General features: G+C 43.5%; 1 protein-coding gene across 5 annotated transcripts in view; it reads right to left on the bottom strand.

Moving 5' to 3' along the window:
- Positions 1-14860, bottom strand: part of PRKDC (protein kinase, DNA-activated, catalytic subunit) — a 165728-nt gene that overhangs the window by 133551 nt on the left and 17317 nt on the right. For all 5 annotated transcript variants that reach the window (XM_022556817.3, XM_022556820.3, XM_022556821.3 and 2 more), the window contains exons 11-21: positions 12492-12638; positions 11028-11192; positions 10188-10356; positions 9758-9807; positions 9023-9148; positions 7535-7687; positions 6015-6130; positions 5506-5665; positions 4727-4813; positions 3858-3977; positions 3331-3490 (exon numbers count right to left, since the gene is read on the bottom strand). In XM_022556817.3, the coding sequence (XP_022412525.1) occupies positions 3331-3490; positions 3858-3977; positions 4727-4813; positions 5506-5665; positions 6015-6130; positions 7535-7687; positions 9023-9148; positions 9758-9807; positions 10188-10356; positions 11028-11192; positions 12492-12638 (1453 nt within the window). The remainder of the gene's footprint in view (positions 1-3330; positions 3491-3857; positions 3978-4726; positions 4814-5505; positions 5666-6014; positions 6131-7534; positions 7688-9022; positions 9149-9757; positions 9808-10187; positions 10357-11027; positions 11193-12491; positions 12639-14860) is intronic.

Below are 14860 nucleotides of genomic sequence, written 5' to 3'. Positions count from 1 at the left end.
AAGCTGCCATCTGCACCCTTGGTGAGTAACATGTGTTGTGGGGTGAGGTAGGCAGGATTTTAAGGTAGCCCCATGACCCTCTCCGGTGTTACCCCTGTGACTGTGTTCCCTTACAGAACAAAGGCAGGTCTAATCTAATCACACGAGCCTCTTAAAAGCAGAGTCTCCTCCAGCGGATGCAGGAGGAAGGGGCACAGACTCAAAGCCTAAGGATTCAAGGTGCACCGCTGGCTGTGAAGGTGGAGGGCCAAAGGCAAGGGGCGGGCCAAGCTGGGACCACCAGCCAGCAAGGAAATGCGGCCTCAGACGCCGCCGACACCCTGCATGAACCTGAGGGCCCTCCCCAGAGTGCCCGGAGAAGGGCCAGGCCAGCCCAGCCGGCCCCGAGCAGAGGAGCGGCTAAGCCCACCTAGGCTTCTGACCCAGAGGACAGGGAAACGACAGATGGTGTTTCAGCCGCTGGCCCTGTGGTGACTTGTTACACAGCGGGAAGCAGCACACGACGAGGCTTTCCGTTTACTCGCTGACTTGTAACTGTACACACGCCAAGAGTCCTACAAGATTCAGTGGGTCTCGATCTCTTTCTGGGACACTCTGCCTCGATGCTCAGATTATCCCAAGATGGCCTGTGACATTTCCCATCATTCTTCGAACACTTCCTTGATTTCTGCATGTTTCAGAAAACACAATATTCTAGGTTCCTCTTGTACTTTCCCTGTGCAGGCTGGAAGCAGCCATTTCTCCAAAGCCACAACCTGGGGACTGGTTTTCTCGCTGCTACAAAGGTACCACTGGCCCCAGGCAGCCCCTTGCAACGGACAGAAGGACAACAGGTGTGCACGTTGCACGTTCCACTTCACCCACCCACATACGTGTGCGGGCGCCTGTGCATGTGTGCAGAAGCAGTGAGGCCCGGGACGGGAGGCAGGGCCCTTCAGCTCTTTCTCCCTCTCCCCTCATTGTCCTTGATCCAGCTGTTAATGTGGCTGACGTCCCGTATGCCGCCCTCCTCGCCTGCCTGGATACCCTGCCCCACCGGGGGCCCCCCGGTGCCCACCCTCCTCAGCACCGAGCACTGGAGGAGGACCTCACTGGGAAGGCGGCCACTCGCAATCAGAGAACGGAGCGGCTCCCGCTAACCACAGGCCCGTGGGCATGACCATGACGGCACCACCTGCCATCGGTCCTAGGGGCCCCTCACGTGAGAGGACATCAGACAAGCCCAGCTGGAAGGACCTCCTCCCAAATCACGGCCCGCAACCTTCAACAACATCAACGTCATGAGAACTGTCCCACACGAAAGGACGCCCAGAGGCACGACAACTAAACGCGAGGCCCAGACTGAATTCTGGCCCCGGAAAAACGCAGCTGGAAGCACAGCTACGAAGGAAGTTAATGGGGCAGCCGAGCCATGTGCACACGGGCTGCAGAGGAGGAAAGTGAGGGATCCATGTCACCCTTCCTGACCTTGACCACAATGACGCTGTGGTCACGCACAGGAAACATACATCGCAGTATTCAGGCATACACGTCTGTGATGCCTGCAACTTACAAAAGGTTCGGGAAAAAACATCACGTATCAACACGCACACATATTATCACACGATACAGAGAAAGCACATACAGTGACAAAGCAAGCGGGACAAAATTTAGCTGCTAAACCTGCATACAGAGCAGACAGGAGCTCTTTTCACTATGAATGCAACTGTTCTGCAAGTTTAATATCATATCAAAGAAAACATTACTAAAAACAGTCTTTCAGGTTATGGATTTTCTGCTGTTTACTTACTCTCTGCTTTTCCCTATCTCCTAATTACCTAGAAAACGACTATTTATCAATAACTAAATTCTCTGCTTAAAGGATCACAGTAATGTCCCACATTAACTGAAAAGAAATACAAATCTTTTCAATGAGCTCACTGACAGAACTAAATTCAAAAGAGCAAATGAAAGGACCACAAAGATACCTGCTAACAGATATATTCATTTCCTTTAACCATGTCCACGTGTTTTCAGTGAACTACTCAAATAGCAGCACTCCTTATAAGAAGTGAATTTTAAAAGCCTAAATAAGAGACAAACATCAACTAGTTTTTTTTTCCTCTAAATACTTATCCCGAAACTGTGACTCTTTCTTCATGAACTCTGAATATGCATTGAGGTGTCATAAAAACCAGACACAGTGAATGAAATTTGTCACACACTTTTCATTTACGGTTTCTAAACCAACAGTATTTAAGCTGAACAATAAAATAATGATTTACGTAGATGAAATTTTACGAATTAACACTTGATTTTCTACTTTGCTGGCAGGGGCATTTCAATTCTTACCAGTATTTCAGGGTTCTTCTCCAACATGAACCCTTCTTTTTGCTCATCTGATCACAATGTCCATTTCCACTCTGGTTCAAGGAAATCTGACCCTCCTCAATTCTATGTAATACTGTTCTTGGCTAGTACAACTTTGGCCTGGGGACTTCCCTGGTGACACAGTGATTAGGAATCCGCCTGCCAACGAAGGGGACATGGGTCGAGCCCCGGTCTGGGAAGATCCCACATGCCGCAGAGCAACTAAGCCCATGTGCCACAACTACTGAGCCTGCGCTCTAGAGCCCGTGAGCCACAACTACTGAAGCCCCCGCGCCTAGAGCCCGTGCTCCGCAACAAGAGAAGCCACTGCAAAGAGAAGCCTGCACACAGCAACGAAGGGTAGCTACTGCTCGCTGCAACTAGAGAAAGCCCGCACACAGCAATGAAGACCCAATGCAGCCAAAAATAAATTAATTTTTTTAAAAACCTCCAATCCATTAAAAGAAAAAATTTTGCCTGGCCAGATGAAATTTTTCTTTGAATCTTTTCCCAAACCTACTTCTTGTATGTCAATTCTTCTGAACTAACATTAGTACTAAATCAGTTATATCTGAAAAACCAATAAAAAATCAGGTGACATTAGGTCAAAATACAAAATTACTGTTGGATTTCCTTATAGTTTTAATTCCTGTTTGATTTGTCAAACAAAAGTGTCTTTGCAAGGCAGTATGTCAGAATCTATAAGGAGCTCAAAATATTTGACTGACTTCTTGCCCTTGAAGATTTTATAAATCTTGGTAGGATATAAGTGACTAAAATAAAAAGTAGGTTTAATATCTCAGTTATACTTCTTATGTCCCAATTATATTGAAATGAATTGAAGAGATCACAAAAATATCAAACATATTTTGAATATGTTGGGTTCAAATTTCAGAAGTTGCAAAAATGAAAATATGTAGTCTTACTATAGGTATTACATTGCCATTTTAAGATACACGTCAAAATTCTTCTAAACCTTACCTGATAAGGCTGAAGTTTTCAGATATCCATCAAGGCTGGGTAAAATGTCCTTATAATAGGGCTGAATTACATGTTTGCCGATGTAAACTGACCATTCTTCTAGGGCATTCAGGCCGACTTCTGCCAATGGGGTATAGCTCAGGCCCAGTTTAAAAGCCATCTGTATGTGAGTACGAACAAGGTAATAAAACACAAGGAATATGAGATTCAAAGAGGGTTTCTAACGGCAAGCCTTTCCTCTGCCAGAACCAGACAGGCTGGAGGGAAGGGTACACTGAGGCCCCCTCAGGAAGGCCTGCCGGGGGGTGTCACTGCACACCTGCAGCACAGGGAGGGCTGAATCCTCACCCCCCACCCCCAGGGGTCCTCAGAGAGGCCCAGCCAGGGTCCCTCCCCAAAGCTGCTCAGTGGCAGAAGCAGAACATGAACCAGGGTGTCTGACGGGTGAGCGCCTGCTGTGACTGCCATGCTTTCCAGGAAACAGGACACTGCACAAGAGATGCATCTGCTCAGGACGATGCACCCACCTGCAAGGCAGGGACATAGGCTCTGACATCAAGTTCGATGATGTCGTGTGGCAGGGACAGGACAAAGGTCAAACAGGAGGCCAGGAGTTCATCTTTGTACTGCTTCATCTTAACTGACACCTTAGCAAGAAAGACGACAAGAACATCAGTGCTGCACACCTGAAGAGAGCCTTCGATTTCACAATCAACTACAAGAAACCCTATTCGCAAATAGGGAAAATGATCACGGGGCCTTTATCTGACACAGCCACATTCATTTAAAAATTAAGCACTGATCTCCAGGAAAAGTTCATTTGTTGAGTACTTAATTTCCATTATGTGGAAGAGCTAAAGAATCTATTAACTTTGAGTTGTCATCACTCAATTTTAAGAAACCCCAGGGGACTCTGGAAGCACAAAGATATCCTCTGTTAGTGCTTTTAACCCCTTAATCCCCACATGGATTAAGCAGCCCATTTTTAAGTAATTAGATCATTTATAGGATTTTTTCAACATACATTTTTTTAAACATCTTTATTGCAGTATAATTGCTCTACAATGGTGTGTTAGTTTCTACTGTATAACAAAGTGAATCAGCTATATGTATACATCTATCCCCATATCTCCTCCCTCTTGCGACTCCCTCCCACCCTCCCTATCCCACCCCTCTAGGTGGTCACAAAGCACCGAGCTGATCTCCCTGTGCTATGCGGCTGCTTCCCACTAGCTATCTATTTTACATTTGGTAGTGTATACATATGTCCATGCCACTCTCTCACTTCGTCCCAGCTTCCCCTTCCCCCTCCCTGTGTCCTCAGGTCCATTCTCTAAGTCTTACATTCAATTTTAAATAACCCATGACAACACTGGATAAATCATTTGAAAATTACCTCTTTACCAAATTTTGCAAACAAAGCAAAGCAAAAAGACTTTTCTGGGTCCTCAGAAGACTGTTTCTGACTCTTTGGACCAACACCCTGTCAAACAAAACAGGGAATTAGTTCAGTGAATGATAACCAGGTAATCCTGTGTCCTAATCCGGCAGTTCCCAGCCTTCCTTCCAAGGGGAACCCATCTTCATGTTGCTCAGGCCTCATGCAGAGGGGAAGTGAAATCAGCCCTGAAAATGTTTCAGGCAGAGGCCAGCAAGAAACCGAGCGGGCGGTGGGGGGGCTTGCCGGTCAAGACCCAAGGCCTAAGTCCGCTCCCTGCCCGGGGGCTCTGATGCGCACACCTGTGGGCTGAGACACTGCTCGCGCCCAGAGCCCCCAGACACAAACCCGGGTCCTCTCCAACCTCACGGGCCACCAGATCCCCTGGGCGGCCTGGGCACAGGCTGCTGGGCGGCGGCCCAGAGCTCCTGACGAGGGGAGCCTGGAGAGGGTGTGAGTGGTGCTGGTGATGCCGGAGCCCCAGCACCCCATGAGAGCCCCTGCAGAGCCAACGTCATCAGCCAGGTGTTGTAAATCAAAACAGAAAATGCTACTGGTTAAACTTTAAAGAGTGTCATCCAATTGCCACTCACATTATCAGTCTTTCAAAATACAGAATAAAATTAGTAGACTTTAAAACTGCAATATGCTATCATGTTGCATTTTAGAAGGTATTTATACACACTCATGCGATCTAAGAAACAGGAATATTCAGTGTCCTTCAAAACAACACTTACCTCAAAATATTTTATTTTCTTGGCATTTCTCACAGCAATAGATAGCAATTTGTAGAAACCACTAATGAATGGCAACCGTGTAGACTGCAGAATTAATTCATATGCAAAGGAGCATACCCATGGCTCAAAAAATTCTACATGTTTCTCAGGAAGAATCTCCCTGTAAAAACAAATGTAAAGCTCAATGTAGAAATTCTCATCATATACTATTTTTATTCAGCTTTGAAATTATAAGAGACATAATCAAAACAAAATCATAATCTATGATTCCATTATATATCATTTTCAGGTATATCTATATTCTTTGTTTTCCCCACCTGAGGACCTTTTAAATGTATTTTTTTTAAATAGATAAATCTCAGCTGCTACATTTATTTTAAGTTTCATAGAAGCAATTTTAGATTTTAAGTCTTACTATTTCGTTTCTTATATCTACATAAGTGATTTTCCTATATTACAGCCAATAATTGATAATTTCCACTCTTGAACAAATAGCATTTTTTAAATACCTGCAAAATTCCACCAGGTTGATGAAAGCTGAAAAATCTTTAGGTTTAGCAGGATGCAAGTTAGCAGCTGGATCTGAAGTCGGGCTCACCCAAACGCCAGCAGCTTCATTTTCATGCTTAAAAATTAATGGCACCAAAAAAACACTGTAACATTCAATCATTCAACAAATGACTCCGCAAGTGACTCCACAGCCAAGGCCTGAGTCTTTGAGGAAGGAATGCAAAACTGAGGAGGTACAGACAGGCCTCGGAAGCTCACAGTAGGATCAAAATGACCGGACCACAGAACACGTGGCACGGGCAGCCACAGGGGACACCAACGGGGGAATAAAGGTGCACACACAGAGAGACAGGGTAGGTGGGGACTACGACTTCTCACAGGAGCAGTGGCGCCGGACAGAGGCAGAAGCTCACAACACAGAAAGGGTCAGTAATGACGTGTAGCTTTCAAAATGAGAAACAGAGGAACAGTTACTACTATTAGGTAACACAGAAATATTAACATGTTCAGTCTGTGTTTCAGATTCAGGTGGAAATGTCAAGGGCAAGGCTGGAGTCTAGACCTATTTGGGAAATGCTAATCTCAGAGGCGACAGCTGACCCGGCGGACAGTGCAAGGGGAGCAGAAGACACAGAGACTAGGACATGTGCTCCAAAAGCAGGTGTGTGGCCGACAGTCTCGGGGAGGCCCTCTGGGCATGTCTGTTTGTGAAATTATTTTAGACGTAAATAAATAAAAAGCCTTAAAGAGCAACAGACCACCCCCAGTGTCCCCTTCTCGTGTAAAAGCATCACGAGTGCAGCCAGGCTGACGAGGCCCAGGGCCCACCTCTGCCCCTGCAGGAACCCCTGACCAAGTGGCCTCGGGCTCGGCCATGGAAGCCAATAGGCAAAGTCGACTGAAGGAACCACGGGCTCAGCAGTGAACTGAGTGTGTTCCACAGAGTCCACGCCCACTGACTCTAGCTTCATCACCTGAGTGTCTTGTGATGAGGACTCCTCAGAGCGGACAGCAGCTCTGAGCCGGCAGCTTCACGCTAGGTCCCATCTTTGAGCCGGCCAGGAAAACAGTGCCTTAAGAACACAGGAGCAGGGGGTCTTCCCTGTCCGCGCTGGCCTACCTTCTACTGACTCCAGAGCACAGAGCTTGGAGTCTCCTCGGGTATCAACCAGAGGAACGCCAGGTTTCCCGATCCTACTGCAAAAGGCCACCTCTACACTAAGTGAGACTTGACTCTGCTATTGCTGAGGAATGAGTAACAATCCTCCTAACAACTTTTTCCAAAGAGTCGCTTTAACTTATTAAACATATAAACTACTATCTAGTAGTTCTGAACAATCTAGTACAGAATATTTTCTACGCATTAGGCAATGCAAATAAAAAAGCATCAAGGCCACGTATTAACGCTAATAAACCAATGTCCTGCGATGTCTACAGGTGTGAGATTTGCTCATACTGCAGCGGCAGAGGGAGTTAGTACAAAAAGGATGCAAAATTATTACTGACAAGCCCTTCTAACCTCTTGTTCCCCAACACTCTGCTTTTCCAGTGTAAGATCCAATTTCTCGATAATCTTCAAAACTGATTTTACAAATTCATCATACAGCAAACGATTCAGACTTGGAAGGGAGGAATTCACAAAGAGAAATGCTTCATCTGCTAAAAGAGAATCCTTAAAATAAAGAAAATAATAAATTTCAACATGCTGTGCCAAAAAGTATGAGTACCAGTATTAAATAAGCGCTATGCCACATAAAGATGTGCACGCAAGTATGAGTACCAGTATTAAATAAGCGCTATGCCACATAAAGATGTGCACATACTTAGGCATTATGGAAACCCCTGTGTAAACTACAGCAGATCTACCTCAAAGCTGTCAAGCTGGAAAATGTAGGTTCCTTCCTAAATTATTAGGACATTACCATTTCAGTCAGATACGACTTACGCAGTCATGTAACAAACACAAACAGTAGTAAATGAGAAGATTTAGGCCAATCCTTGTCAAAGTATTTACCACATTAATGTGTGTGTGTGTGTGTGTACACACATCTGTATACTATACATGGTGTGTCTACGTGCACATGCATGTACATATGCACATATACACGTGTGCACATATAAATACGCGTGTACTCACACATGCATGCGTGCATACATATGTATAAATATATATCTATTCTCAGAATGGATTTAAAGTATTATCATCTATTATTTCTTTAAAACTGAAATATTCTACCTTTCCAAAAATATGGACCAATTACTCTGCCTTTACTCAAATAGTCTATGAAACTTAACCTCAAAATGTATCTAACGTCACATATAAGAAGGCATATTTTAGATAAAATTATTAACATTGTTATACTATTTTACCTCAATAAGAAAAACTCCTAAGATTTTTCACAGGATAGGAACCATCTATTGACAAACACTGCTTTTCCTAGGCTATGAATGCTTTGTCAAAGACTATGTTAAACGGTGGCCAGAACCTGGCTTAGAGCAGACACCGCTGAAACACCTGCCAGAAACGTAGGAGGCATGATTCTGACCGTGACAAACAGCCGTGCACCCATCTCCTTTGTACCTACTACATCAACCGGATTTACCTTCAGCTTTAGCAAATAAAAAGAGCACAGCTCTCCCGCGGTGATAACACTGCCTGCCATGTTCTTTTTATCCACCAGCCTGGGTCTGTTTGAAAGAACAACTCTGCACCAATTACACTATGTATGCTGCTTCTTTGCTAAAACGAGGACTCAGCTATGGTAATTCATTAATTTTAAATGAGTTCTATGATTTTGTTCTTTTTATTTGATTTTTTTCAAGTCTCACTTTAACTATCCTAACTTACACTGTTTTAATTTTTCATTACCTGAAGTACTTAAAAAAAGAAAAAGCCCTATTGAAAGTTAGTAAAATAAACTTCTGAAGTAATTCTTAGGTGTAAAACTATGGAAACTAATAAAGAGGAACTAAGGTACTTCTGTGGCTTTAAAATGGTCGTTTTTACCGTCATCTGGTCACAGCTCAGGAGATTTCTAAAAAGATCCAAATAGTCTTTGTAGGTGGGCACTCGCCATTTGCCGGTTCTAGCTTCCCCTGACACACAACAGTCCTCAGACTCGGGCTCAGTACCCTGGTGGGAAGACAAACATCCAATACTGAGGGCGGATCGGAGAACAGCAGCACTGCTGCACTTCTGCTTTCTGCTGTCAGAGTTCTCTAAGCTAAAAGAGCCCCCAAGCTGCAGACCCTAATTTGCTTGAGGAAGATAGTATATTATGAAAGCATAATAAAAAGGCTGGAAAAAAGTCACAATTTTCTAACTAGGACTAAAACAGTGATGCACTAACAAGTGTTTCAAAACAATATCCAAGGTATGTGTCATGAATAATTTACCTCAACTTCTTATACAGAGCTCTCATCTCATCCTATTTCCTGTTAACTTAAAGTAACTAAGACATGCCTCCCATAATATACCTAAGTATTTTGTCCTACAGCTTCAAGAGAAAAAGATCCCTTTTTGTAAAAATGTATTTATAGTAGTAAGGTTATGTTTAAGGATGTCTCATAACCATCACCGGAAAAAGTACTTAGGTATTACAGCCTATACTTTTCAAAATGTAGCTAATGGCTAATAACAAAAAAACCACTTTTGTATATTTACAGACTAAAAACTCCAGCAACATCTTTAGCTTTCAAGATGACAAAAGGCTAACTTTCAAATCATACATTCAGAACTTACCTTTTGAAGGATCACTGGTTTAGAACATATTCTGATTAAACCTTGATGCACTATAAAAAGAAAATGAAAACAAAAAAGAAAAATACACTGAAAAATATAACCACTCAATAAAAATGACAGCCATTATCTTTTTGAACATAACTTACCTCTCAAATTTTTCTCTAAGTTTGGTAATATCTTTAGTTTTAATTTTTTTTCTTTTTTTTCTTTTGTTTTAAATTTTAGACTATTAAGATTCAAAAGCAAAAGAAAGGAAAAAAATTCAAAAAATGGATAGAAAAAGGATATTTTGGTCCACCAATATATTAGGAGTTCTCCAAGAGGCATCAAAAGATACAAAAGAATTTGGCAACCAGATGTTCTTTGTATCAAACAACAAGTTAAGTATTAACCATTCATCATCCTCAAAACAAGTAAATTCCAAACTCACCCACAGTACTAATGCAATTCCAGAGAACTGGTCCTTTTTCTGCCAAGGCCAGGAAAACTTTCACTATGGCTTTGCAACACACCAACTGCATTTTTGGACCGTACTGGGGGAAACTGTCTATCTGCACGACCACAAGGTGCTCCAGAACTGGCATGTGCACCTCAGGAACCTGCCAGAAAGGAGAGCACACGAAGAGCTAGGGCAGGCAATGAATAACTACAGGGACCATACAGACAGTCACAGTAAACACAACGCCATTAGACACGTATCAGATGAATGAAAAACCAGGATTATTACCTAATCTGCTAATTTGTTGCTGTGATTATCTAAAAAAAAATCAGAGTAACTGTCTAAATGATACTTAAGGTGCAATTCTACCCCGAGCAGCAATCTTAATCTTTTAGAAAGATAAAAAGTAACAAATAATTTTTCCTGCTTTGGGAACAAAAAGTCAAGTTTCATGACAAAAACCGTACCGATACAAAATACTAGCTAAAAATGTCACCTTGGGGACTTCCCTGGTGCTCCAGTGGACAAGACTCCGTGCTCCCAATGCAAGGGGCCCAGATTCAATCCCTATTTGGGGAACTAGACCCTACAGGCATGCCACAACTAGGGAGCCCGCCTGCTACAACTAAGGAGCCCACGTGCCACAACTAAGAGCCGGTACAACCCAATAAATAAATATAAATAAATAAAAATATTAGAAAAAAAAGGTCACCTTGCCCACAATGTGCCCGTACTGAACGCATATTAACTCCTGCTACACCATCAAATTACCTGAAGAACGGAGGTTAAACAGTCACAACTGTGCTCCGTTTAACCAACTATCTCACTCACCGTATCAAGGTGAAGCAAGACACTGGCAACAGACTGGAGGAAACTGGGCATCTGGTAGACGTGGTCCTCAGCCGTGTCTGTCTCGGTGAGGAACAGCTGCCGGCAGCGCTGAACAAGCTCCACAAACATGAAGCCAACGTCTTCTGCGTTTATAACCTTGCAAGGCTTTAGGGAAGGAAAACAAGCCTCTGTCAACCTTACCAACCTCAAAATAATGGTGTTTGAGGTGTCGTGTTAAGCCATGTTGTTATAAACTGAATGTTAACAAGCTTTTTAATGGAGAAGAAATACAGATATAAAATACAGCGTATGTTCTAAAGATGCTTTCTGAAAAATCTGTAAGTACATTCTGAACAGCTATTAATACACAACACACCTACTGAACCCTGTGTTCTAGGCACTGGGAAGACAGTAGTTATCAAAGACAACTGGGTGCAGGCCCTCCCCAGAGGCCAGTCGCCCAGAGGAAGGGACAGACCCAAACCCCGGAGGCACAGCACACAGCACCCAGAGGCACCTTCCTCACTCACGCACCCGGCTGTGCCGTCCTCCGCCCGGCCGCGTGCTCCCGAGGCCCCTTAGACTTCGGCTCAAGTCCCTCCTCCAGGAGACTCTGGCCCCTGTATCTTTGCCGCATCCTCTCCCTTCCTCCCTGTTGGCCACGCTCTGGCTACACTACGTCACCACAACGAACAAGTCCCAGCTGGCCAGACCTCAGAGTCTGAAGCTGTGAAGCCCAGGCTCTTGGTCACCTCTGAGCCTTCTCACACACTGTTTCTTCTGCCCTAAGTACACTGAAAGGAGCCGCAGAGACAAGTGGAGATAAAGGTTTATTTTTAAGGGGAAAGGATCATCTGGAAACAAATGAGGAAGCACAAGGGAAGGAGTGAGGAGTGGTGTGGAGGGCTGGAAACAGACGCACAGACCCTACAGCAGGGAAGCAGCCCTGGGAGGCAGATCTGCAGAGGCAGGGAGTGACGCCCTCTGTCGAGTGGAAGCACCCACGGCGACGGTCAATGTCCCTAAACAGACCTCACGCAGGCACAGGGAGGGGCTCTCGCTAGCGCGCCAAGCGTCACCACCAAACTGCACCTCATCAACAACAGGCAGCGTGGCAGTGGGAAAAACGTGCTGTTTCTCATCTTCAGGTCGGAGTTATGTCTTGGTTCTGTCAACTGTTCGCTGTGTGCCCTTTCACGAGTTACCTAATTTCTCTGGGCCTCAGTTTCCTCACCAGTAAAGTGGAATCATATTCCTAAAAGCTTGTGGGAGAGTTATGAATATTTGAGATAATACACATACAGAATCCTAGTACACAGCAGGCACTGAAAAAAACAAGTTAATAACAAAGCAAGTAAGAACAATATTTTCACAAGTGTGAGATGCTATTCAAAATACAATAAAGTACATTACTTTAAACACTCAAGTGAAACTAAAAAGACAAGAGTAAATTAATGGGCATACCCCTGCAAAGAGTCCATATCCTCGAACGGCGATGGACAAGTCCTTGCTGTTTGCGTCCACGTTTCTGATGATGCCATAGAACTGCTCCATGAAGTACCGCAGCTTACTTCTGTGCGTCTCTGCGTTGTTCGCTACCATAAAAGAAAGCTGCAATGGCATAATGTTTACTTTAGAGACACTTCTAGGAAAACAAAGGAATCTATCCAAATGTGAAAAGGCTAGAACTGCTGAGTAAGACATTATCAATGTGTTGTCACAGTTCCACAGTTGTTTTTACTCATAAAGAACCATTTCTTCCATCTGCTTGCTTAGTCTCCAACAGGTTCAGAAAAGGCACTTTCTCAAGTAAGCCTTTATTATACGCGATGCTTTTACTAGAGAAAGGGACTGAAAGAGACCAGGTAGATGCAGGAAGACATCTGCACAAAACACAGCCTCCGGACGAAAGCTCCCTGATGAAGCAGAAGGCATCTTTAGACTCATCTGTGACTCATGATGACACAGAGCTGGGCAGCCCAGCGGCCGGTGAGTTCAGTCACCAACAGACTGGGACCCACAGGAGAGAACATGGGGACGGCTCAAAACTAAAAATCAGAAAGACAAGTGTCTTATGTGCCTTTCTGAGTACAGGTTTTTTACCTCCTTAGGTAGGTTTATTCTTCCTTAGGTAGGTATTTTATTCTTTTTGTTGCAATGCTGAATGGTATTGTTTCCTTAATTTCTCTTTCTGATCTTTTGTTGTTAGTGTATAGGAATGCAAGAGATTTCTGTGCATTAATTTTGTATCCTGCAACTTCACCAAATTCATTGATTAGCTCTAGTAGTTTTCTGGTGGCATCTTTAGGATTCTCTATAGTATCATGTCATCTGCAAACAGTGACAGTTTTACTTCTTCTTTTCCAATTTGTATACCTTTTATTTCCTTTTCTTCTCTGACTGCCATGGCTAGAACTTCCAAAACTATGTTGAATAATAGTGGCGAGAGTGGACATCCTTGTCTTGTTCCTGATCTTAGAGGAAATGCTTTCAGTTTTTCACCACTGAGAATGACGTTTCCTGTGGGTTTGTCGTATATTGGCCTTTATTATGTTGAGGTATGTTCCCTCTATACCCACTTTCTGGAGAGTTTTTATCATAAATAGGTGTTGAATTCTATCAAAAGCTTTTTCTGCATCTATTGAGATGATCATATGCTTTTTATTTTTCAATTTGTTAATGTGGTTTATCACATTGATTGATTTGCGTATACTGAAAAATCCTTGCATCCCTGGGATAAATCCCACTTCATCATGGTGTATGACACAAACAGATGGAGAGATATACCATGTTCTGGGATTGGAAAAATCAATATTGTGAAAATGACTATACTACCCAAAGCATTCTACAGATTCAATGCAATCCCTATCAAATTACCAGTGGCATTTTTTACAAAATTAGAACAAAAAAATCTTAAAATTTGTATGGAGACACAAAAGATCCCGAAGAGCCAAAGCAGTCTTGAGAGAAAAAAAAAAAAAGGAGCTGGAGGAATCAGACTCCCGGACTTCAGACTATACTACAAAGCTACAGTAATCAAGATAATATGGTACTGGCACAAAAACAGAAATATAGATCAATGGAACAGGATAGAAAGCCCAGAGATAAACCCACACACCTATGGTCAACTAATCTATGACAAAAGAGGCAAAAATATACAATGGAAAAAAGACAGTCTCTTCAATAAGTGGTGCTGGGAAAACTGGACAGCTACATGTATAAGAATGAAATTAGAACACTCCCTAACACCATACACAAAAATAAACTGGAAATGGATTAAAGACCTAAATATAAGACCAGACACTATAAAACTCTTGGAGGAAAACATAGGAAGAACACTCTTTGACATAAACCACAGCAAGATCTTTTTTGACCCACCTCCTAGAGTAATGGAAATAAAAACAAAAATAAACAAATGGGACCTAATGAAACTTCAAAGCTTTTGCAAAGGGCTTCCCTGGTGGCGCAGTGGTTGAGAGTCCGCCTGCCGATGCAGGAGACACGGGTTCGTGCCCCGGTCTGGGAAGATCCCACATGCCCTGGAGCAGCTGGGCCTGTGAGCCATGGCCACTGAGCCCGTGGTCTGGAGCCTGTGCTCCGCAGCGGGAGAGGCCACAACAGTGAGAGGCCCGCGTACCGCAAAAAAAAAAAAAAAAAAAAAAAAAGAATGGCAAACCACTACAGGAAAAAAAGATCATCAACAGTCACCACGGAAATTCAAATTAAAATCACAGTAGGGTAACACTGTACACCCATCAGAGGGGCTGAAATTAAAGACTGGCAATACTAGGTGCTGGCAAGAACGTGGGGTGGCTGGAACTTACCGGTGGGGA

This window comes from Delphinapterus leucas, chromosome 17, assembly GCF_059928025.1.
Source record: "Delphinapterus leucas isolate spDelLeu-1000000601 "Yukka" chromosome 17, BTC_Dleu_Yukka2, whole genome shotgun sequence".
Classification (NCBI taxonomy): Eukaryota; Metazoa; Chordata; class Mammalia; order Artiodactyla; family Monodontidae; genus Delphinapterus; species Delphinapterus leucas.
Note: the sequence above shows the minus strand (reverse complement) of the source record. Positions and strands in the feature narration are given on the sequence as shown.